The sequence below is a fragment of the Zootoca vivipara genome, chromosome 9 (genome assembly GCF_963506605.1).
Source record: "Zootoca vivipara chromosome 9, rZooViv1.1, whole genome shotgun sequence".
In the NCBI taxonomy this organism is placed as follows: Eukaryota; Metazoa; Chordata; class Lepidosauria; order Squamata; family Lacertidae; genus Zootoca; species Zootoca vivipara.
In genome coordinates, this window is record NC_083284.1 from 71,818,100 (window position 1) to 71,844,190 (window position 26,091).

The following is a 26,091-nucleotide window of genomic DNA, read 5'->3' on the forward strand; positions in this document are numbered from 1 at the left end:
GCCATCTCCTTCTCCCTCCACCCTTTTAATAGTATTTCCATAATGCCATTTTTTACTTACTTTTATCTCATTAATTCTCACGCAACCCTATGTAGTATAACTGCAGTCATATAAAATGTTCTGGCATTACTGTATATCTGAAATTTTGTCTGCTTATGAACCATGGTTTAAAAAGAGGTTCCAAGCAGGCCTGTCAAACCATAGTTTGTCCTAACTGTGGTTTGTTGTTACGTTTGGATCTGCAGATCATTGGCAAATGACAGGGCCTCAAAAAAACCGTAAGACATGAACACAAACTTACAGGAGTGGAGTCCTGATCAGATGAGAACTAAACAGACAAGCAGCTCAAATTATGGCGGGGTCTATGGTAGCTACGGTTAGAACACAGCATGATTTGGCTTGATGTCTGAATGAGCCCTGTGACTGGGCCTGGGCTGAGTATTGACTAGAGTCCATCTCTGCTGTACCAAAAGCAGCATTCTGCCTGGTTCTGCATCTCCTGTTCTTTGTTTGTTTTTCTAGGTATATGAAGTACCTCTACGCCTATGAATGTGAGAAGAAGTCCTTAAGTTCTCCCGCTGAGCTGCAGGCTGCCATTGATGGCAACAGGCGGGAAGGCCGGCGGCCCAGCTACAGCTCCTCCTTGTTCAGCTACTCCCCTGCTGCCACGGGGCCCCCTTCGCTCTTGTGCCCTCCAAAGATCCGCTTCCCCATCGTTAGCCTCGCCCCTGGTGGCGGAACCAGCACCCCTCACCTGTCTTCAGCAGGCGCTCTCAGGAAAGGTCAGCCACTTATCTGGTTCGTCATTTGGGTGGCCTGAAGGGCCAGGTGCTCAGGTTTAGCAGTCAGATGCATACAGTGGGTGAGGGTGTGTTTGCACACACAAACATGCACACCCGGTGTGGCTCACAGTGACCACTTCCTCCAACAGATGTGAGAATTTCAGCTGGTTGTGTGCTACATTGACATCCACCATTTTTAGTGTTCTTGGGTCAGAGGCATGTGAGCGAAGGCAGCAAAGCTTGTCCCCTCGTCTTGGGACTGGTGTATGGAGGGGAAGGGTGGCTACCATCTTCCTAGTTGTTCCTTAGTTGCATTTACTGGCTCCCCTTCCCTCGTGCATCCAAAATAAACTTCTTTTTCACCCCTAAATGTGTTCTCCCTCCCTACTCTCTGTCTCATTCCCTCTCTCCACCATTCTTCATCCTTTTGACTCCTTCACTTTTTAGCCGTTTCCATCATAACCATGCAGCCCTTCCCTGAATTCATTTACACCAAACTTCTTTACTTCTGCCCCCTCTTCTTTTGTCCTAGTTTTGGCAGGTTGTCAGCTGCCTGCTCGTGATCTGCCTGAAGCATTTACATTTCTGTTAGTGCAAGGAGGGGGAACAAGTGTCATCCCTTCCCTGCCAAGTACAACAGGGGGGGAGAATAATAATAATAATAATAATAATAATAATAATAATAATAATAATAATAATAATAATTATTCAACCTCAACCTGTTAGCCTCCATCCATCCTCCAACCGCCTCCAGGCACTCACTCAGGACCTTCACCGCCTTCACTGGTTCTGATTTGAAAGAGAGGTAGAGCTGGGTATCATCCGCATACTGATGAACACCCAGCCCAAACCCCCTGATGATCTCTCCCAGCGGCTGCATGTAGATGTTAAAAAGCATGGGGGAGAGGACAGAACCCTGAGGCACCCCACAAGTGAGAGCCATGGGGTCTGAACACCACTTTCTGGACACTGCCCAGGAGGAAGGATTGGAACCACTGTATAACAGTGCCCCCCAGCTCTTCTAGATGGTCCAGAAGGATGTCCTGATCGATGGTATCAAAGGCCGCTGAGATATCCAGCAGAACTAGGAAACAGCTTTCACCTTTGTCCCTAGCCCACCAGAGATCATCGACAAGGCAGTTTCAGACCCATTGTGAGGCCTGAATCCCGGTTGGAAGGGATCCAAATGGTCCGCATCCTCCAGGGGTGCTTGGAGTTGTTTAGCAACTACCCACTCAATCACCCTGCCCAAGAATGGAAGATTTGAGACTGAGCAATAGTTGGCCTGGTCTAAAGATTGGCCTGGTCTAAAGATGTTTTTTTAAGAAGCAGTTTAATAACCGCCTCTTTCAGTGGGTCTGGGGAGGCTCTCTCACAGAGGGAAGCATTCACCACCCCACATAGCCCATCACCCAGCCCTTCCCGGCTAGCTTTTATTAGCTAGGATGGGCAAGGATCAAGGAGACAGGAGGTTGGTTTCACTTGAATCCTTACTTTGCACAACTTTGGAGAGTGGAGGACATCTTATTGGGATGAGCTTTGGGGCAGGGGAAGAGAGGCTCAGGTAGCTGTTGTCTGCTCCAAAACTAAGTGTAACATGAGATGCCCTGCTCCCTGCCTACCCCAAAAAGTTCTCAGATACATGCAGTAGAAATGGGGACATAGTTAGCAGCAGCTCTTTAAGAGACGGAGTGGGCCAAGCAGTCTTGAAGGGGGCAGTTGTGTCATTGTCCCTTAAGATGATCTCTCTGGACACATAATCATAGAACTGTAGAGTTGCAAAGGACCCCGAGGGTCATCTAGTCCAACCCCCTGCAATGCAGAAACCACAGCTAAAGCATCCCTGTCAGATGGTCATCAAACCTCTGCTTAAAAATCTCCCTTCTTCAGGGAGTCTGTTTTGCTGTCAAACAGCTCTTTCCTTCAGAAAGTTCTTCTTAACATATAGCCAGGATCCCCTTTCTTGTCATTTGAATCCATTGATTTGGGTCCTATCCTCTGGGGCAGAGATTTATAACTGCTCTCAGCCAGTCTCAAGCATCCTCTTCTGGGGCAGCGTGCTTAGTAAGTGGTCGCTGGGCAACACTGTGCTGTGTCAGAGGAAACTGAATTTCTGGACCTATTTCCAAAACCACTTTAATCGCCACGATGGATGGCCTGTGCCAGGAGAAAGACAGGGAGCATGACCCTGCTGATTTCTTTCAGACCACCTGGACCCAGCTCTTCCCTGTCCCTAGAACGCCTACGGTCTCTGTCCTCATTGGCCTATTGTTTGTTTGTTTGTTTAACGTATATACTGCCCTACACCCAAAGATCGCATAATTTTTTGATAGTGCCAGGGATGAAGCAGTTGCTGCCTGAGAGAGGAAAGAAAAGGGGCGGTGCTACTAATAGCATTGTCAGGATGGTGCTTCCAGTCTTGGGCAAGTTGCCGGTTGAGGTCCCTGAGTGGCCCATTTGCTTTCCTAGGTGACGGTGTCCCCTTGACCGTGTCCACGCCAAACCGCATTGCCATGCCTGTGGCCTTGGCGAATCAGCAGGCGGCTGTGACGGCAGCGGCACGAACTGCTACCCTGGACCAGCTGAGGGAGAGGCTGGAGTCTGGGGAGCCCACAGAGAAGGTGGCGCGGATGACGGAGGAGGAGCAGCGCTTCATCCAGCAGGCCTTTCAGCGGAACCTCTTCAGCATGGCCCGGCAGCTGCCCATGAAGATCAAGATCAATGGCCGAGGTGAGACTGCCCTGGCTCTGCTGCAGCCTTTGGACTATAACTCCCATTGGCCCCAGCGAGCGCGTGTAGTTGAAAGCATCAGGTTGGCAAAGGCTTATGGGAGTTGTAGTCTAAAACTGGTCCCCAAAGTAGGTGGGGTTCCCTAGGGGGCAGCAGGGGAGCACTGGAAGTGGTGATTTAAATCTCCTGCTAAGTGACCTTAAACCAGACATTGGGAAACAGGTGTCACCATCAAGCCCATCCATCACATTAAGAGTTTGCAGAACAGTGAAGCCATGACTAAATGTGGTATCTAAGACTTACTCAGTGACTAACAGGCTTATCTCATTTCATGTTCATCAATTAAGCTGAATTAATGGAACTAGCTTTAATTGAATGTTGAATAAAAGTGCAATTAATTACTACTATTTTGAATCTTATTGTGTTGTTACCTTCCTTAGTGGGCTGTGCAGACTGCTATTCTGAATAATGCTTTTTGGAGGGTAAGGGACTTGATGCATGAGGGAAGCACAGTAGTCATCACAATGTCCTGGCCTCCCCCCATGCCCAAGAATGGGATGTGGGCAGATAGGTGCAACTTTTTGGTTTAAACCAGTGACGAGCAAACCACAGACCTCAGACCACATTTGGCCTTGTGGGAGTTTTTACCCCTTGAGAATCACCCGGCTTCTCTTCCTTCTCACTCCTGACCTCCTTGGAGTGGATGAGAGAGCGCTGAGCTGTCCCTTTCCAGTGAAGCTGGCTTGGCCAGCCGTAAAAGCAGGGCTTTTTTCAGCCAGAACTCACCGGAACTCATTTCTGGCACCTCTCAGGTGGGTGCCGTTGCCATTCTAAGAGAACAAGAGATGTGTTCTTGATGCGTTCCAGCACCTCTTTTTCTAGAAAAATAGCACTGATGAGATGCATGTCAGAAGTCTCATGAGATGTGCAGGACTTACTTTGCCACTGATGCGTCTTCATTACCTCATCCTCAGAGGCATGAGTATAGAATGGTAGTTGGAAGGGACCCAAAGGGGTGGATAGATCTGAAGGGGTGGAGAGAACGGCAGGTCTACAGGGTCTATCACAATCAGCTGCATGTTGAAGGAGGAGGATGCTGGGGGTCGGTGTTTTCCAGATGCAGGGATCAGGCCTGCATGCTGAACAGTTTCCACGCCAGATATGACCCTCAGTCTAAAAAAGAAAAATCACCATCCCTGGTTTAAACCCCTTGTGTATGACTTCCCGTGTCCAGTGTTTCCCCAGCTGGTACTTTGAACCATTCAAGGCCCATTGTTTCTTTCCATTTATTTTAATGATGGATCAAGGCATAGTGCAGAGCAAGGTGAAATCTCTACCAGTTGACCAACCATCTTACAACAACAACAACAACAACAACAACAACAACAACAACAACAACAACAAATATATTTATTATTTGTTTCCCCAGCCACTCTGGGCGGCTTCCAACAAAGATTAAAGTACATTAAAATGTCATACATTAAAAACTTCCCTAAACAGGGCTGCCTTCAGATGTTTTCTAAATGTCAGGTAGTTGTTCATCTCTTTGACATCTGATGGGAGGGCATTCCACAGGGCGGGCGCCTGGTTCCCTGTAGCTTTGCTTCTCGCAGCGAGGGAACCACCAGAAGGCCCTTGGCACTGGACCTCAGTGTCCGGGCAGAACAATGGGGGTGGAGACGCTCCTTCAGGTATACTGGGCCAAGGCCGTTTAGGGCAGGCATCCCCAAACTGCGGCCCTCCAGATGTTTTGGCCTACAACTCCCATGATCCCTAGCTAAGAGGACCAGTGGTCAGGGATGATGGGAATTGTAGTCCAAAACATCTGGAGGGCCGAAGTTTGGGGGTGCCTGGTTTAGGGCTTTAAAGGTCAGCACCAACACTTTGAATTGTGCTCGGAAACATACTGGGAGCCAGTGTGGGTCTTTCAGGTCTGGAGAGGTGTGAGAGAGAAATGCCCAAGCCGGGTCTGTCCTATGTAGTGGGATGAGCATAACACAACTCACACTAGTCTTTTGTCCTTCCCCACCAGAGGATAAATCAGATTCAGCAGCGACATCAGCAGCACTGAACTGGACCCCGTCTGGCTTTGGAAGCATTAATATGTCTGTGGAAATCAATGGCACAATCTATGCTGGTGAGAGAGAAAGAGTCCACTTCTGAAATGGGGCAAGGGATTGAAGCAGGTGGATATCTTGGAATCAGCCACCCGATATTTGGAATAATCCAGCTTCAGGCTGAACATTCTGCCAAGCTGCGGAATGGCTGGTCTCTGGAGAACAATCCTCTGATCTCACACACCCCCACACACGGCTGTTGATACTCCATTGCCGCTCTGAGGAAGCCAGAACAGAGAGAGGCACGAGAGAGGCTTTAAAAGAGGAGAGGGCTATCAATGGCTCCTAGCCAGGATGGCTATGCTTCTGTCTCCACAGATGGATGCAGCAATGCATCTGAGTACCAGTTGTTGGGAACTACAGGAGGGGAGAGGGCTCTTGTGCTTGGATCCTGCTTGCTAGTTTCTCACAGGCATCAGGAAGGCCACAGTGAGAACAGGATGCTGAACTAGATGGGTCCCCTTTGGCCTGAACCAGCAGAACTCTTTTTGCCTTCTTGTGTTATCCTTGGCCTGCTAATCTTCCTCCCTTCTCTCTGCCCTGCAGGGGTCTTGTTTGCCCAGAAACCTGTCGTCCACCTCATTGCCGGATCCAGCGCGCAGAGTACCGGCGGCGGCAGCAGCAGTTCCTCCCACTGTTCACCCAGCCCAACCTCCTCCAGGGGCACACCTGGTGTTGAGCCCTCAACCAGCTGGTCTCTCTGAGGGGGAAGCAGGGAGGAGATGCTCTCTCTCTCCTTGACCCCAAGCGGTCCTGCCGGTGACCTCGCCTCGAGGAGCCCGCTTAGAAGACCAGCCAGTGGCAGAGAAGCAAAGATCCTGTGCTGGCAAGGATCCTGCCGAGGTGGTCTCTTGCTGCCCATCTCACCTTTCTTCAGGTCTTGCTGTGTCCTCGGTGGGAAAAGGGGGGCAAGGGGGTGGGGGCGGGAGGGGACACAGGGCGTGTTTCAATCAGGGATTCTCTGGACGAGCTGTGTGAGTTTTTGTAGATGACTGAGCATCGCCACTGTAGCAAAAGGCGAAGGCAAGAAACCCATTTTTCCATGCTTCAAACGACCTTTTTCCCCTAACATGACTGCGGTGTATTGACAATCCTACCCCCAGAGGCAGGGGGGGAACATAGCTCTCTTCTCTCATATACCACCCCCACATCCTTGAATTCCTCTCTCCAGCTTGCTTTTATACACAGAGACACACAAACCCATATTTGATCCCTCTGTGTGTTAATGTGCAGGTCTTACTGGGTCTCTTTCCTCTTCCCAGTTAGCAGCCAGCCTTGACTCAAAGGGCCTGTGCATGTCCTGCCTTGCTCTGTCCTTAGGTTTCTCCTGCTAGCTTCCTCTGGAGGTGTCCGACAGTGTGGAAGTTCCCTTTCGTGCTGCTTCTGCAGCATTGAGCAAGGCCCCTGGGAGGCTGGACAGGTCTTTGGAGAAATCTGCACCAGCGGCCCTTCGCAGCTTTGCCCAGCCTTCCCTGCAGAACTGGGGCTCAGGCGCCAGCAGTGGCAGGTTCTTCCACAGCCTCACTCCTATCCAGCCTGCCCATGAGGTCAAGTTGTGCAATTCTATTTCTCCATTCTTTCTGCCTCAGGGGTGGGTGGGGATGCATGGATTATTTTTTTAATTTAAAAAACTCTACCAGTCAGAAAGCTAAAGGTGAAAGTGGTCAGGCACATTTTATGCTCCACCCATCCTTGCTTCTCTGTCTCCCCCCAAATGTAACTGGGATTGGGCATCTTGATGCTGAAGAAACAAAGCTGTTCTTGCATTGCTGCTGCCTGTGTCCACTCACTTAACACTTGCCGAGAACCCTCTGTGATCCCAGCCTATCAAAGGGGGATTGGCTGCTTCCTTGTGCATTGGCGGGGCCAGCCCTAATTGACTGCCCCACAGCCCTAGAACAACCAGAGGCTTTGGAGCACCTTCCCCCACATCTTCCCTTCTAAAATCTTGATGAGGGAGCCATGTGCTGATCCTTAGCACAGATGGAACTCCTCTTCTCAATTGCTTCCCCCTCCACACTTGTGCACACACTTAGCACTTCCTTATACCTCCCCCCATTGAACTTCTGCCTGTTTCTGCTTCCTCCTTGTAGCAGAAGCCCACTGCCTGCCTGTTGCACCGGCAGCCCCCACCTCCTTGCCAACAGGGATCAGCCCTCCCTCTCCTACCCTGACGAGTCTCAGTCATGCTACAGATCTGCACCAGCTTCTCCCGAGCAGATGAAATACCTCAGAAATATGTACTTATTGCTGTGTTGTTGTTGGGGTGTTTTTTTTTCTCTTTCTCTCTTCTGGAAGGATTTGCATATGTTAAAGCTTCTTTTTATATGTCTTGTTGACTGCTTTTTATTTTAAATTTTATATATTGTAGCACCAAAGACACACCAAAAAAAAGGAGCCCCCTGAGTTGAAGGATCAGAAACCTTTGATGTCCTCAAGATAGCATGGAAGCACTTGGCTCATGGGGTAATAGGTGGTGGTGGAAGATGCAGGTTAATTTCTCAGGCTGACTTTCTCTCTTTCCCTCTTGTTGGTTTGATGTTGTTTTCTACTTGAAGGGCTTATTAGTTGTTCAGGATTTTCAAAACAATCCATGTTAGGTGCATAAAACAATCCATGTTAGGTGCATCTCAGTCCCAAAACAATGAGAGAACTTTGTTTCCTTATTACCCTTGAAGTAAAGTCCTGGGCTGTAATTCTGATTATTTCTGGCCTCTTGAGAGCTCGCTGCTTCTCATGGGATTCTAACCCAAGTCCTGCACGGCAGGTGGATCTCTGGAGGCTGCTAGCCCCTCTCAGAAATGCAGGTGTTTCCCCTCCCCTCCCCTCCCCTCTTTTTTAAAGGCTCCCTCAGAGGGAAAGCAGAACCCCCAGCTTGGAAAAGCTAGGCACATCTGTAACTGTGAAGCTACTGGGAATGGTTGAAGTGATGTTTTTTTCTGGCTACAAGAAATAGATTAGGGGACACACACACACTAAATCCTCTTCCTTCCACGATGTTGCTTTTGGACAAATTCCTGCAGAGGAAAGATACGCCCTTAGGGGAGGGAAACTTTTTGTATTTGAAGGGTGCATTAAAATGCATTATGAGTTAATAAATAAGAACGTTCCTTTCTGGACACATCTTTGAGCACAAGAATGGACCACCTAAAAAGACAGTGGACTCTCCTTGGCTGTATGTTTTTTAAGCCGAGGTCAGAAAGCCACCTGTCAGGGATGCTTGCTTTAGTTGTGATTCCTGCATTGCGGGGGGTTGGACTCGATGGTCCTTGGGGTTCCCTTCCAACTCCACAATTCTATTAGTCTTTGATGGTGCTTGGTCCTGCAGGTTTTCCGTTTTTTAAAAAAATACTGGATTTCTAGGTCCAGTATGTTTCTCCCAGGTGTGTTCCTCTGCAGTTACTTACCCAAGGCACTCCCAACTGCTATGTATGTGAGCATGTACCACTGAGCCAAGGAAATTGCTGTGGTGCCAAGTTCACACATCCTTCCAAGTGACGCCACATTCATCCCTCCGCCAATCAGATTTATCAAAGGGGACGTGAGCAAGAGAAGATGCCATTCCTGCTGGAAGGCCTCAAGTCTGCGCCAGGGAGGCTCAGCTGGCAAGCCAGATGTGGCCTGCAAAGCATTCTTGCCTGGCCTGCAGCCACCCTGCCAAACTTCAAGCAAGGCATTGTAAAAAGTCTAGCCTTTGTAGGAGAGAAAGAGATTCCACACTTCAGTGTTATCTCTTTTCAGCCAACAAGCTGCTTGGAAAAGCCGTGGGACACTGGATGCTTTCCAGCAGACCAAAACTGCAGAGAACCAAGTCGGTCCATCAGAATCTTGTTTTTAAAAATGCAACAGCAGCAGAATCCTGCAACTAAATTGTCACAGAATACAAACAAACCTTGAAGAAAAGATCTGCTGAAACTGAAAGCTTGCTCATACTTGGGGTGTTTTAGTTGACCCGATAAAGGTTTTATACTGCTATTACAGTGTAGGAGATTCCCTGCCCGTTTCATTGTATTGCTGTCTCATGCAGATTCTGGGAAAAACAAAGCCCCACGCCCAGGCTACCTCTTTTGCAGATCTTTGCGAAGCAATTCTGCTCCCCTCCCGCCAACCGATTGCCTTCCCCCATGTGACTGCATGGCTCCCAAACTGTGACACTGCTGGATGATTTGGAGCAGATAGTGTGTCACAACACACCTCTGGCCCCTGGGCTGCTGCTCTAGGGAACACAGAAGCCTGGGTCAGATCTGGCCAGCTGTGGACCGAATAGTCTGCAAACATATATTTTTTCTCCCTTGCCACCTTGCTAGATTTAAATGAAAAAATGTGGCTGGAATTCTGCCCGCATACGCAGTGATGGGGATTCCACATGATAGCATTATCTTTGTCTTTGGGGATTCTGCAGCAAAATCCAGCTCTGTCCCCTGCAGCAGCAGCGACCCCCCCACCCCACCCCCAGCTGACTTGATAAGGTTGAGGCCTTATCTGTGACCAGTTCTCAGGGCCCCTTGCAATTCTACTTGGCTCCTTTACTGTCAAGAGTATGGCTGTTCCTCCTCTTGAAACAGAGAAGGTAGGAGAAGTGGCAGCTGGAGGCTGGGGTGTCGAAGATCCAAAGGCTGCCTTCAGCTTTCCATAACGGTATATTGCTTGTTGCTCCCATTTGCATTGGAAGCCCCCCAGCCAAAAATATTTTGCCCTCCTGGGTATTTCCTCCACCAGGAGCCAGGAGCTAAAGTATTTGTGAGCAGTAAAACCTGTAGTCCACCTGCTTTCCTTTGGCACAGATGGTCTGGTTGTAAAGGCAGCTGGCTGACTTTATTCTAGCAGGCAGCAAGGTTGCCAAAATTGGCATGAGATTTGCCCTCGTGGGCCTCTTGGCTCATTGCCTCAGACCTCAGGCCTCCTTTGCTTTTAAACAGAACCTGCACCACAACCAGGGTTGGGTGTGAATCTTCTCGGATGTTTTGCTGTCTAATTCTTTTTCTTTCTCTATTGCGTGTGTGTGTGTGTGTGTGTGTTTTTCCCCACCACCACTCCCAGCACGGAAGATTGTCCCATTTGCAGTGGTGGCTGTTTTCCAGCTTAGGATCCTCCAAGGCTGCTTAATACAAAGCCAGGCCGTGGGTCCATTGAGCTCAGCATCCCCTGCACCAACTGGCAGCAGCTCTCCAGGGTTTCAGGCAGGCCTCTGGGGACAGAAGCTCCAAGCAAAACAGGTGCTGCAGCAACTTCCATTAGGAAGTTGAGATCTATTGAGTAATTCTAAGGAATCCCGATAAAACTGCTTTTGTCTTGTAAGTGTAGGTTCCCAGGCCTCAGTTTTGTGGGCTGATGGTGGTGGATGAGAACTTGAAGGTGTGCAGTATGGTTTCTGCATTTAATATGGCTCTAAACTTTCCTGCACCAATTTCCCCAATACTCACATGGCGCTCAGACTTCCTCTCCCAATCCCTACCCAAGTGGAACACACAGAACAAAATCCTGTAACCATATAAACACAGGTGGATATTATGCAGAGTTGCTTCATCTGCATAACTCAGTTTCCTGGCTTCAGAACTTGTGGCTTCAGCTTTTCTTTTCTTTTTACCCTAGTGCAAAGTTCTAAGTTGGGAGGGGGGATGAAGGCAGGGAGAGGCTTTTCCTAAACACCTTCTCCCCACCCCCCACCCCACCCCAAGCTCTGTCAGCAGTGGATTCTGTGATTTCTTGCTTTAATGCGTACCAAGCTAGACACAGAAGTGGGAGAGAGAACTTGGGTCTGTTCTGATTTATGCGTAAAGCAGGCATGGGAGGATAAGGGGCCAGATTTAATAACAAATCACTGAAAGCATAAAAGTTCATATAGTTACTGGGAGATGAACCTTCACCCTCTAGCACTTTTCTCTCAACCACGCTCTTCTGGGTGTCAGAGTTTGGCTCTGGCACAGGGAACACCTGGAGGGTGATGGGAACTGGCTTGGAATAAGGGTAAACTGTGGGGCAACCTCCAAACCCATGTGCCCCAATTGATTTAAAGAGGAGCCCACTCCTCCCAGTCTTCTGCGTTACCTGGAGTTTCAGGCAGAGCTGAGTTTCTGCCAACAGGTCTCCCACTGCCCTGTCCAGTTTGGTCCCATTGCACTCGATACCATTTGCATTTCTTGCACAGGAAGTTGCTTGGTGCCCTGGGGTGGCCTCCACCCTCCATCCAGGCCCATCAGTTTCCTCACTCAGCTAAACTGGAAGCAGGCAGGGAGCTAAAGGGTCGTTCTGAATCCAGTTCAGGGAAAAGGGTAGATTTTGGGATTTGTAATGACATATATATATATAAGTATATACCTCATTAAAATAAGCTACAGCATCAAACTTCAGACCCTTGGCTGTTTTCTGGGTCGGCCATTTCAGGTTGTAGAAATCCACCTCCTCTCCTCCCCTCCCCTCCCCTCTTTTTGATGGGCTTTTTGTTTGTGCTGTGCTTTGCCAGGCTTTGGAGGTTGGTGGAGAAACCAGCAGCAGGTAAGGTGCAAGTGAGCATTCACTCCACCTTACCCAATTCTGAATATTGAAAGATTGTATGACGCTCAGGGCTTTTGATATGACAGAAAGGGCTGTCCCTCCACCCTGGTCTTAAGTTTCCTTTTGCAGAGGCAGTTTCCTTTCCACCCCCAGTTCAAGCATGAAATCCCGCAGCAGAGATGCTGAGCTTCTTGGTGAGGTGCATCCCCACAAGGAAGGATCCTCCAGGCCCTCCTTGGCTTAGCTCTGGATTGTGCAAAGCGTTGCAGACCTGGGACTTTCTGCACACGCAGCCTGTGCTCTGCCACTGAACTACAGCCTCTCTCTCACAAAGTCTTTTTTTAAAAAAAACAACACTCCTCCTTTCTGTCGCCCTGGCAAAGAGGGCCCAGTGCTTTTCAGGTGGCACCAGGAGACTCCCGGACGAGTTCAGCGTGGAGATGGAAGGGGGGTTGCTGTCCCAGAGAGGTTCTCTGGGTCCTCCCAAGCAAATAGGACTTGATAACACACACACAGAGAGAGAGCCCTTTCTTAGCGGCTGCCTCTTCCAGGCGGATCCAAAGGAGGGAAGGAGGCAGGTGGTCCTGAGTTCTGCTACCGCTTTTGCAGCAGCTGCACAGTTAGGGGTGTTTTTTTTTCCTCTCTCTCTCTTAACTATTTAAAGGAAGAAATAAAATGTGATAGCCTAGATGGTGAATAAATAAATACCTCAGATGTTTCCTTCCAGCAAGTGTCTGTATATGTTGTTGGTGGGTTTTTTTTCTATCTTACATGTTATCTGAATGTTTATATTCCAATAAACTTCTACCTCTTCATACAATGGCTATGCACTTCTTCCTCTTTGTGCCGTTTTTTGTTTGTTTCTTCCCCCCACTGCTACTTCCCCTTTTGTAGTTCCCTGGAACAGCCAAACAGCAGCTCTTCCATTCCAACACTTTGGCAGAATCCTGTTGTGGAAAAGGATTTAAAAGTCCTCCCATCGAAGCGGATATTGTTATTGTTGTTATTTAAATTTATGTACTGCCCTTCATCAGGAGACCACAGCACGGTTTACATCACATAACCTAAAATACATAACATAATAACAAACAAAACAAAACAAAACAAAACACACACCCAGTTTAAAAGGCCATAAGTTGTTTTAACGGTATTAGCCTAAGGCCTGCCTGAAGAGGAAAGCTTTTGCCTGGCACCTAAAGATATGTAATGAAGGTATCAGGCGAGCCTGCCTGGGGAGAGCATCCCACAAGTGGGGAGCCACCACAGAAAAGGCCCGTTCTCATGTTGCTGTCTTCCAGACCTCTTGTGGAGTAGGCACACAAAGGAGGGCCTCAGAGGATGATCTCGGGTAGGTTCATCTGGAGAGAGGCGGTCCTTGAGGCATTGTGGTCCTGAGCTGTTTAAGGCTTTAGAGGTCAAAAGCAGCACTTTGAATTGGGCCCGGAAACTAACTGGCAGCCAGTGTAGTCGGGCCAGAATTGGCGTTCTCTGCATGGCTGATGGTCACGGGATGGTGGCAACATCTAGAAAGTCCACAGGTTCCCTGTCCCTGGATGGTTTTGACAGCTAAGTCTTGGACAGAGATGAGTCTTTCCCCTTCTCTGCTCCCAGGCGCTGAACATCCTGCTTTCTTAGTGAAGCTCAAGGTGCCATAGAGGCCCAAAGGGGTCTCCCGTTCAGGAAGCGATGGCCAGAGCTGCCACCTCTTGATTTGCTCTCTATTGCATTTGTTCTGCTCTTAAGAAGAGAGTGGGGGGCCTTTCACATGTTGTTGGACCCCAGCCAACATAGCCAGTGACCAGTGAGGGTGGGAGTTGGAGCCCAGCATCGTTTGGACGGACACATGCTCCCTAGCCCTGCGCTTGGGACATTTAGGTGGTGCCCAGGGTTCCCCCTTCCCGTCCATTTTATCTTCACACCAAACCTATGAAATAGGCTAAGCAGAGAGATATCTCTATCAAAAATTGTTCAGCTATAAATACATGTTATGAGCTGGCAACATTAAAGTCAGTAAATTAAAAAAAACCCAATAAAAATACTGAAAAAGAGAGGACCTTTGGTCTTCCTTTATACAGGCATGTCCAAAGTCCATTTTGGGGTCTAATCCGGCCCACCGGTTGGTTTAATCCGGCCCCTGTGGCAGTTTATTTCCTGGGGTAAAATCCTATTTAAAAAAAGTCAACAACTTCAACCCTTGAAAAAGCTCAACAACTTTGGTTGGCCCCTTGGTTGGCCCTCATGGCCCTTTACTTCATTGAATCTGGCCATATTTGGGAAAAGTTTGGACACCACTGTTTTATAGGTTTTGTCTTGGTTTTCATTTCTGCCCACATCTGCCCCCTTAAGCCCAATGCTGTCATACAGAGGGCAGGTGGCCGGAGCCAGCTCCTAAATCCCTTTGCACATTAAACCATTGGCCATGGTGTTTTAATGGCTGAGCTCAAAGGAGTGAGTTGAGTTAGTTGGACTGTTGGATGGAAACTGGGATTCAATACTTTTATTGCATGTCAGTTCATAGGAACACAGCGAGCTTCCTTGTACTGAGTCAGACTGTTGCACCATCTACCACGGTGTTCTCTGACTGGGAGCGGCTGTTCAGGATTTAAGGCTTGGAGACATCCCTAACCTATTTGGAGATGCTGCCAGAGATTGAACCAAAGACCTGCATGCAAAGCAGGTTCTCTGCCACTGAGCTACAGCCCCAAAAGTATATGCAAGAGGCCTTGCTCTACCATGGTAAGCATTGCTGGAAATCACGAGAATCTTTCTGGCATTCACTCAGTGGTTCCCGATTAGCTAATTACCCCTATTTTTCGAAAGCCAAGCTACGGACCCCATATTTGATAATTCTATGGTAGTTACGGTACCTCTGCAAAGCAATTTTTTGAACAAAATGTGGGGTAGCCCCAATAAGCAATGGATTTTAGGTACAGTGGTGCCTCGCTAGACGAATTTAATTCGTTCCACGGGTCTATTCTTATAACGAAAAATTTGTCTAGCGAATCCCATAGGAATGCATTTAATTTTTTTGAATTTTTTTTTGCCCATAGGAACGCATTAATTGAATTTCAATGCATTCCTATGGGAAACCGTGATTCGCTAGACGAATTTTTCATAAAACGAATTCATCTAGCGAGGCAACCTCCACTAGAAAAATCCTTTCTTTAAGCGAAAATTTTGTCTTACAGGGCGTTTGTTAAGCGAGGCACCACTGTATACTAAAAAACAGACTAGGGCTGAGTGGTACCAGGTTTTCGGCATTGTGATATATCGGCTGTTAAACATTGTGATATTCCAATATATCACAGTGTCACATTGGATATCAGGCGTGGGGATGAGGGAAGGAGCAGCTGCAGAGATTGGATGGGTGGGAAGAGGAGAAGCAGCATAGTCGCCTCCACCACATGGGGATGGGGGTACATCAAGCTGTGTCTGCTATGGCGGCGGCTGCTTTCCTGCTGGCTGAGAAAAGCTGCTCTGCCTCAGTGCCAAGGGAAGGTAGTGCCATGGTGCCTGGAAGTGAGGGCAACCAGCTGCCTTGAAATTGGATGCCCTGCTCTCCCTCGCGAGAGGAGCAATATATTGCTGCTTATTGGCAGGTCAAAATTGTTACTGCGGTGTGATTTCAAAACAGATTTGGGCCGATATGCTAAAAGAGGCCATAAAATTTGTGATATCGCCATTCAAAAATGACAAAAATATTAGTTGGGAAGAGGCAAGGGCCCCTAATTGGGAACCACTGCTCTAGAGGGTTGTGCTTCTTTCTCTTGGCCTTTATTGCCTGTTGATGTTTTGGTTGCATTTCTGTAAATAGGTGAGTACAGTTACCAAAAAAACCCCGTGGTGTTAATAAGGAAACACAAATATGAGTCCCTGCGGTGCTGTGGCTAAGAGGCTTGTAGCAGGATGTGGAAGGCTTGGTTCAGAAACCCCACATGGCTGCACACGTCTCTGATTTGACCTTGAACCAGTGACCCTGAGCTCTTTGGGCCTGACCTACTTTGCAGGCTTATTGTGAGGATAAAATGGGAGGAGGGAGTACTATGTCTCACCCACACATCCAGCCTTCCCTGATCAATTTCAGAGCATGTTAGAAGGAGGAGCAGAAGCCCTCTTGGCTTGCAGTTCTCTACGCTTATCACTAGATGGCAGTACTGGTGAGGAACTTGAAGGAACTCCCACAAGGAGTATTTCTCCGTTTTGTACCCATGTTTCTTCCCTTGACTGATTGAATTAATCAAGGTTGCTTGAATCAATAAAGGTGGTGACCAGTGAAGACTTCTCCTTGGAGGTTTTTAAGCAGAGGTTGGATGGCCATCTATCATGGACGCTTTAGTTGAGATTCCTGCATTGCAGGGGGTTAGACTAGATGACCCACGGGAGTCCCTTCCAACTGATTCCATGAATTGATCGGTTGCATTTCTAACCCACCTTTTTTTTCCTCCAAGGAGCTCAAGTACAGTGGTACCTCTACTTACGTGCCCCTCTTGTTACGTATCCTTTGGGATACACAAGCGGCAAACCCGGAAGTATATTTCCAGGTTTCATCGCGCAAGCATGCGCAGAAGTGCTTATCGCGCCATACACGTGCACAGAACAGGCATCTCCAGTTGCAGAAACGTCGGGATCCAACCGGAGCTCCGGAACTGATCCCATCCGCAACCGGGGGTACCACTGTACTGTATATGATTCTCTGCCTCCTCATTTAATCCCCACAATTAATTTAATACTGTGTCTTAATGTTGTAACCTGCCCCGGGACCTTACGATGAAGGGTGGGTAATTAACAACAACTAAAAGTACATTTGTTGTTTTGTTGTCCCAGGGTGGCGCTCTGGGATGTGGGTGGCGCTCTGGGATAAACCACAGAGCCTAGGGGGCTTGCCGATGAGGGCAGGGAGAATCGGGACCAGCATGGGACACCCCCACCCTGCCCTTTTGCCAGCTTTTCTTTCTGCATGCAATGTGCACTCAGAAAGTGTGTGGGGGGGTGTTCCTGTTAAAGGCACGGTCCCCAATTGTGGCCCTCCCAAGATCTCCTTCCAGTAATGCGCCATTATTGGAAATCAGGGAGAAATTTGACTCATTTCACATTGAAAGGCAAACCTGCCTCATTTGCATCATCTCAAACAATCCACGGACCGAGGCATAGCCATCCTTCATGATTTGCCCTTTTCTGAATTTTGCAATGCAGTTCTCCAGCCAGGTAGTGTGTACGCAAAGGTATGCACTAGGTTAAAGTGTGCAGAAAAAAATGAAATTGTGAGTGAAAATAACATACCCCAAAATGCATTATATTTCACAGGAGGGGAGTGCTTTGCAAAAAAATAAACACATGTGCTTTAGGCAAAATTGCTTCCCCAAAAATGTGCCTTTTAGGTAAAATGTGTGCTACGATGCTGGTGCATTTTCACGAGGACTTTAAAACACACATAAGAGCATAAGGAAAGCCTGCCAGATCAGGCCAATGGCCCACCTAGTCCTGAATGCTGTTCTCACAGTGGACAACCAGGTGACCCAAAGGGAAACCAGCAAGCAGGACACGAGCCCAAAAGCAACACTTTCCCTCCTGTGGTTTCCAGTGTTGTAAATGTTAAGGTGATATATATATATATATATATATATATATATATATATATATATATATATATATATATATATAATAATTGTTCATAAACATGTACACGAATGTACAGGCACATGTCTGAAACAGCACAGGAAGACAGGCCTGACTGACACCATTTTGACACTCTCTGACCAGAATCACACACATTTCCACATGACTATCAACTTGGGAGCCATAATCCTGTAAGCTGGAGGCTCTGCCAACTGGACATTTCCCCATCAATGGTGCCAGACTACTAGCCATCTCATTCACAATGGAAGACTCCTCCGAACAAAAGATAGTGATCAACTTTTAGGAAACTGTTAATTTCTCTTTGTGTTTAGGAATTCACACCTGGGAGAGGTAAGAGGAGGACTAGGAGAGGTGTCAAAGGTGCTCAGATTTCTACCTTGAACCCTCCCTTTTTGTGAGGTATTGATTATGTAGCTGTGATGTAGGAATGATGTATTTTGGGGGTGTTTCTTAGTGATGGGAAAACTGATAAAAGTGGAGGTTCTCTTTTGTTCTGGGTTCCTTCCTTGATCTCTTGTGTAAGGGGAAGGACCGTGTTGCAACAGCAAAAATAAAGGCTTTGCTTCTCAAAATTCTCTGGTTGGCCTCTGTTATATTCTCCGACCGATGGAGAACCCAATAAGGGCTCTTGTGTACCCCATAAGGGAATAAGAGCAGATTTTTGCTTATTACAGCAGCATCTGGTATTTAGAAGCATTGCAACCTCCAACTGCAGAGGCACAGCAGAGCTGATCGAGCCGCGTAGTTGCAGAAATGTGGAGAAACTGAATTGGAAGACTGGAAAACTGAGAACCCAAGTGGACTGCACTCTTGCATTCCCCTTGCACTGAGCAGCTTCTGGGCCTGCCCCTCCACCCTGCTGCTTGGCTGCCCCTCCTGCCATCCTGCCTCTCAAACACCACATTCCCTGGCAGCAAACACTGGCATCCTCCCTCCCTCCCACCCTCTGCTTTGGGAGCCCGCCCATTCCCTGGATTGGAAGGGGAGAAAACACTCCAGAATATTTTTTTCCCACCTGTTTGCTCTGTGGTCTTAAGAGAGCTTTATTGGCTTCTGTTTATCAACCCGGCCAATGCCACCCCGCTCTCCAGCGCTGCCTCCGACAGGCACCTGCCGTCTGCAAACCTTACTGCCAGTTCTAAGCAGCTCCCAGTTGGGGACCTAGCACTTCTTTCTTTTTCTTTTTCTTCCTCCTCCTCCTCCTCCTCCTAAACCTCTCCACAGTGACGCTTTGGGCACTTTCCCTTGGTTCCTGCCAGGCGCCTCCATGCCAGCACTTCCAGGGCTGCTCCAGGACTCCTCCATCCTCCCAGCTCACTTTGGGAACAAGGCTGTGGAGGCAGGTAAGTGGGCTTCATGCAAACATGGAAACTAACAGGCCTATCTTGGGGGGCAGATGGGGGAGAGCAAGGCCAGCTACCTTTATTGGGGCACAAGGTTCTTTTAAAAGGAGGTGCGAAGGCCTTGTACCATTTTCCACTCTTGGGTTCTGTTTTCCACATCACTCTGCAAGAAAGAAGAATTTGAGTCACGGGGAAAGTGCACCAGCGTTTTACTGCAAATTTCTCCTGCCGTGCCCATCCTGCATGCCATTTTTGCAAAGCAATCTCCCCTAAATATGCTCGCGTGTTATTTTCACTGTACAATGCATTTCCATTCACCCCGGTATGTATGTTTTGCGTACAAATTACTTGGCTGGAGAACTGCCTTTTTTAAAAAATATTTTTATTAATTTTATACATATAGAGACATAACACACTTATGCAAAAGTGCAAACAACAAATATTTAACAAGAAACTAAAATAAAATACAAATAAAATGAAATAAAAAATACAATAAAACAATACACACCATATCAATACCTAAATCTTCCTTTTAACTTTCTTCCACCCTTCCAACCATTGTTTCTGGGACTTCCCCAGGTCCCTCCTAACTGATTTCCTTTTCAAATCGACTTTAGCAGTTCTTATTCATTACTTTAAATATTTATCATAGCTATCCCATCATCTTTACCTCAATCAATTAGATTAAAATCATTTATCTAATTTTCCTCTCTCCTCCTTTCCTCCCTAATGCCTTAACAACAAGAAAGTTTCCCATAGATATTCAGATTCTTATACCCCAAAATATTTCCCTAGATATACTTTAAACTTCTTCCAGGGAGAACTGCCTTGCAACCAAGGAAGCAAAAATTCAGAGACCCCGAAACAGTGGCACCAGCCTGCTTGTAACTTGTGCTCGGCTCACTGAAAGGCACCTGATACGGACTCAGACCAGTGCTATCTACTCTAGCTGGCAGCAACGACTCTCCAGTGTTTGAGGCAGGGGACTGACTTCCCACAGGCCCCCAGCTCCCCCCCCCCAGATGTTGCTCCTGGAGACTGAGTTGCCTGCATACAGAGCAGGTGCCCCAGCGCTGAGCTCTAGCCCTTCCCTTGCAGCAAAGGTGGGCCCCGGAGGAGGAGGGATGCATTGCCTCTCTGAGCCTCTTTTGTTTGCTTGTGGGGAGAGGAGGGCCCTGCTCCCAGCAGAACAGCAAGGAGCTTTGTTCGGAGGGATGGGAAGGAGGGGGCCGCAGAGGGGTTGCAGCCAAGAGGTTTGAGGGAGGGGTCCCCAGGTTTTTGTTTGTTTATTATTTACTTACTAGTGTAATTCAGCCCGTTGAATAAACGGGCGCTAGAACATCCCGGGGTTCGGAGAAGCGCTTGCGCAGCACTTCTCCGAACCCCGGGACCTGTCCTTGTTGTCGGTGGCAGGGGGACAGGAACGAAGGAGGAGAAAGCAGCCCTTTCTCCTCCTTCCTTCCTCTCCCCCAGCCGCCAATAGGACGGAGACATCCCGGGGTTCGGAGAAGCGCTTGCGCAGCGCTTCTCCGAACCCCGGGACCTATCCTTGCTGGACACACACGCTCTCTCCCCCCCCGCCTCCAACGCTCAGTCCGGCTGGGAGCAGCAGTTGGCGGCCGCAGGGAAATGGTAGGTGGGGGGTGGGGAGTGCGCGCACGTGTGTGCATGCAGCCTCTGCATCCAATCCCTGTGTCCGTGGGGCACATGCACAGTAGCGCGGACACAGGGACACGGAATCTGGACGCAGAGACACTTGCACTTTATTATATAGGATGATATATTTATTCATGAGAAAACACAACAAAATACAATACCAGATGCTAACTAAAACAAAAATAGAGGCAATGGAGGATATCTGCAGCCAAACATATAGGACAGGCATCCCCAACCCCAGCCCTCCAGATGTTTCCGGACTGAAACTCCCATCATCCCTAGCTAACAGGACCCAGTGGTCAGGGATGATAGGAATTGTAGTCCCAAAACATCTGGAGGGCCAAGTTTGGGAATGCGTGATATAGGAGCAGAATTCCAAACCCAAACCAAACATAATAAATTAATATCGCAAAGTTACAAGTGACACAAATTTCTTTCAGTTCTCCCATACCTTCTTACTCCAGTATGCTCACCATACATTTAAAGCACATTTCCTCCCCTACAAAAAAAGGGAGCTATAGTTCACCCACACAGAGAACTATAATTCCCAGCATCCTTAACAAACTGCAGTTTCCAAAATTATCAGTGGAGGTAGGGAATGTGTTTCAGTTGTGTGGTCTGTAGGGGGTTAAAGCATGTTGAGGTCACAAAGGGCCCAACATTAGAGCAGGAGTATGGGACCCCTCTGGGGCTGGTGGATTTATTCCAGACCACCCACACGATTTCCGCTTTAGCAGTTGTTCTGTGATCCTGATGGAATCATGGAACTGTAAAGTTGGAAGAGACTCCAAGGGTCATCTAGTCTAACCCCCCCTGCAATGCAGGAATTTCAACTAAAGAATTCCTGACAGATGGCCATCCAAACTCTGCTTGAAAACCTCCAAGGAAGAAGAGCCCACGATTCAAAATGGGATCATGCAGAACTGCCTCAAAACTATCCTGAGCACAAATAATCACAAAAGCACAATAAAAACATAGTCTGGGGGGTCCACATTGTATATCATTCACAGACAAAAAGAGACAGATTTTGTTGCCTTTTTTCGTAAAATGCTTGGGGACTGATCTAGAATTAAGCTGCATATAAATGCAGGAATTAAAAAAAGTCAGTGTTCTTCCTAGCCTTGAAAGCTAAATAGCACATCCAGATTCAGAGGCAATTTATTGCAGGGTACCCTTGGCCAGGGCAGGAGAGGCTTCCTGGCTTCCTGGGCTGCATGTGGGCCTCCCAAAACAATCTTCCTGGCCACCATGGGGAAATTTCCTCTCCTCCTCCTTTCTCCTCGTCTTCCCCGTAGAATTACACATGGTTACCCATCCAATTTTAAAACATACCAGACCCTGCTTAGCTTTGAAAATGGGCTAGCAATTTTATTGCTGCACCACTAGGTCAAATCAACCTTACCTGATAGCTGAAGTGGAAATCAAAGGCCATTGTTAGTGGGAAGGGGAAGGAGCCCACTCTGAATCATGCAGGCTGGGTGCCGGGGCCAGGGGACCCCAGAGGGCAGCCCCTGCCATTTCTTCCCTAGGAGTGGGATGAGACCAGCAGTGTCTCCTATTTGCCAAGAGGCCGCTGTAGAGGAAGCACAGGTGGGGCTGCTGAGGAGTCAGTTCCAGCCTCCAAGGAGCGGCAGCGAGTGATGCACACCCAGGGGTGCAAGCGAGCCGCCGCGACACCCGGGGCGGCAAATTGCCATGCACCTGGGGGGGGCGTCGCCACGTAACAACGCATGTGTGTTACGTAACGATGCATGCATCATTACGTGGCAGGGTATCACTGCCCCGCCGCGCCTCCAAACCCGCGCTCCTCCAGCTCCAAACTCCAGGTAAAGAGCCTGCTCAGCGCGGTTTTTACCTGGAGTTTGGAGCTGGAGGCGCGCGGCTTTGAAGGCGCGGGGGGCAGTGATACACCGCCACGTAACACGCATGTGCAGCATCACGCTGCGCATGCGTGTTACGTGGCGGGGTATCGCCGCTGCCCCGGCGACTCCAAAGCTTTTTACCGGGAGGCTGGAGGCTCAGCTTGGGAGTCACGGGAGTGCCAAGTGGCACCCCCCCCGAGTGGAACCTGGGGTGAACCCCCCCGCATTGTGACACCCCTGTGCACACCTCGGAGACTGGATCTGCCACCCCTGTTGCCCGAGGTAGTCACCTCGCCTTGCCTCATGGGCGGGCTGGCCCTGTCTGCTTATTTCACGGGATTAATAGCTGTACTTGAGTATGGCCACATTGAAGATCCTGTGGAACTAGTGCTCTTTCTCTCCGGTCTCCTCCTTCATCTCCATTACGGATGGATGAAAAGGACCTTGGGGTCAACATGACATGTCCCACATCATGCTCCCCTAGAGCAGCCCAAGGGAGGGGAGGGGCCTGCGACGCTCCAGACGTAGAGGGAAAGCTGGCCCAGAGTTATCTCAGGTCAGTCCTCCAGACCCAGCCAAGGACGCTGCCACCGTGGCAGCTTGGAAACTGCAAGTGCAATATCTTTTTTTATCAGAACATTTTCTCTTGGCCTCCGAGCACACAGGGGAACAATCATTGACAATCTTAATCTGTACGGTTGTAGATTTTCAGATAAACTACAAATAGATGGGCTCTGCTTCGGACCCTTGTCCACTGCTCAGGTGCTACTGCCGAAAGTGGAAGGCCACCTGCCGGTCTGCACCTGCCCTTGACAAAGCCAAGACGGCAGAAGCATGCCAGCGTCAGGCTTCTTGGCTCTGGCATGCCCTTGGCCGTGTCCCCCACTGCTGCAATCCAGTAGGCCAGGGCGGGGAGCCTTTTGCCCTACGGGTGATAAGCAAATAGAATCAGAGAATTGTAGCACTGGAAGGGATCCCAAGGGTCATCTAGCTTGGCCCTGTGCAATGCAGGAATTGCCAGTAAAGAATCCCCGACAGACGGCCATCCTCCCATGAAGGAGAGTCCACTTCAACGTCCGACAGCTCTTACCTTCAAATGCTCTTCCCAATCTTTAGTTGGAATCTCCTTTCTTGCAATTTGAATCTATTGGTTCTGGTCCAACCCTCCAGAGCAGGAGAAAACAAGCTTGTCCTGTGTAAAGGTAAAGGTAAAGGGACCCCTGACCATTAGGTCCAGTCGTGACTGACTCTGGGGTTGCGCGCTCATCTCGCATTATTGGCCGAGGGAGCCGGCGTACAGCTTCCAGGTCATGTGGCCAGCATGACAAAGCCGCTTCTGGCAAACCAGAGCAGCACATGGAAACGCCGTTTACCTTCCCGCTGTAGTGGTTCCTATTTATCTACTTGCATGTTGATGTGCTTTCGAACTGCTAGGTTGGCAGGAGCTGGGACCAAGCAACGGGAGCTCACCCCGTCACAGGGATTCGAACCGCCGACCTTCTGATCAGCAAGCCCTAGGCTCAGTGGTTTAACCACAGCGCTACCTGGGTCCTGTGACAGCCCTTCAAATCACCACTCAGTCTTCTCTTCTCCAGGAGAACAAAAGGCCATCATATTGCATAAAGTTTATCCATTTTTCTGCTTATCACTTTAAAACGAGTGTTATTTTCTCAGCAATGGCCAGTCGCCAAACATTGTTTGGCCATAAATCTGGGGATGGTTCCTTTAAGACCTTCCAGGTTTGAGCTAAAGAGAGGCGAGCCTTTGAAGAGGTATAATAAACAAGAATGGAGGGAGAAATGCAGGAACTCCCAAATTATTTTGAATATTTCTGAGGATACCAACCCCCAAAGTGTCTGTTTTAGCAGGCAGTCCCACCATGACAGGTAATACGTTCCCTTAGTACAGGGGTCAGCAAACGTTTTCAGCAGGGTGCCGGTCCACTGTCCCTCAGACCTTGGGGGGGGCGGACTATATTTTTGGGGGGGAAATGAACGAATTCCTATGCCCCACAAATAACCCAGAGATGCATTTTAAATAAAAGGACTTGGTCTACTCATGTAAAACATGCTGATTCCCGGATCGTCCGCAGGCCAGATTTAGAAGGCGATTCGGCTGCATCCAATCCATGAACAGCACTCTCAATCCTTCATTTGCATGTTGTGGACCTGAGTGAGAACTGCAGCCACAGTGGGCAGGGTAAGAACTGCAGCCACGTTGGCCAGAAGGAGTACTGCAGTTAACTTTATACATACGGTAACACCCATTGTGGACCTGAGTGAGAACTGCAGCCACAGTGGGCAGGGTAAGAACTGCAGCCACGTTGGCCAGAAGGAGTACTGCAGTTAACTTAATACATAACAGACATTGTTCTCAAAGCTACGAACATGAGTTTGACCAAACTGTGGGAGGCAGTGCAAGACAGGAGTGCCTGGCATGCTCTGGTCCATGGGGTCACGAAGAGTCGGACACGACTAAACGACTAAACAACAACAACAAAAGTTCTGCTGTGCACTTAAATCCCTCCTGCAAAGGATTGACAGTTTGGTGGCACCCTGAGCATTTTGCTGCTTGCTGGGAGGTCAGGTATGCCAACTCTAGGGGGTGGAGGTGTCTTCCGCCCCCTTAATATTTGTTTGAAGGGGGCCCAGCCCCTCAATATTGAGCGGGGCTGGTGGAACACTGCAGAAGGCTGCACCAGGCTGTGTGGTGTTGGGAGACATGTGTGATGTTGTGACACACACACACGTCACACATAGATGATGCGCAACATCCCCCAGGCATCACTGATTGTCATCCTTTATTCACTTGCTCTTCAAAGAGAATCCAGATGACGTTATCTCCAGTTGAATTCCAGTGTTTTCTGTGAGGCTTGCCTCTCTCCCCCCCCCCCCCCGATTTATTGCCTTTCTTTATTCTTTGTATTTAAAATGCAGCAGCAACAGCTACCTGCTCAGTGTGGATTGGGGCCATGCAGTGAGGCCCTTTCAGGGCTACCATGCCTCCTCCTGGGTGCAGCGAAAAATGGTTTTCATTCTTAGATGAGAAATAACACTGTTTCACTATAAACTAAACTAAACTAAACTAAACCTAGTGGAAAGCAGCAATTCACCCCTGCTACAGAAACAGGGGCTAATGAATGGTGCGAGGGACCAATAAGCTACATTATTCATCTTTCATGCTGTTGCCACCCAACAAAAGTTAAGGGGTGATATGATAGCCATGTTCAAATATATGAAAGGATGTCATCTGGAGGAGGGAGAAAGATTGTTTTCTGCTGCTCCAGAGAAGCGGACATGGAGCAATGGAGTCAAACTTCAAGAAAGAAGCTTCCACCTAAACATTAGGAAGGACTTCCTGACAGTAAGAGCTGTTCGGCAGTGGAATTTGCTACCAAGGAGTGTGGTGGAGTCTCCTTCTTTGGAGGTCTTTAAGCAGAGGCTTGACAGGCATATGTCAAGACTGCTTT

The 26,091-nt window shown here is 48.6% G+C and overlaps 1 protein-coding gene across 1 annotated transcript in view; it reads left to right on the top strand.

Annotated features, from left to right (window-relative positions):
* ARID3B (AT-rich interaction domain 3B) overlaps positions 1 to 12,464 on the top strand; it is a 60,231-nt gene extending 47,767 nt beyond the window's left edge. Inside the window, exons 6-9 of the mRNA XM_035112397.2 lie at positions 523 to 782; positions 3,252 to 3,512; positions 5,545 to 5,649; positions 6,176 to 12,464. Of these exons, the coding sequence (XP_034968288.1) occupies positions 523 to 782; positions 3,252 to 3,512; positions 5,545 to 5,649; positions 6,176 to 6,333 (784 nt within the window). The 3' untranslated portion in view covers positions 6,334 to 12,464. The remainder of the gene's footprint in view (positions 1 to 522; positions 783 to 3,251; positions 3,513 to 5,544; positions 5,650 to 6,175) is intronic.
* Positions 12,465 to 26,091: the final 13,627 nt, after the last annotated feature.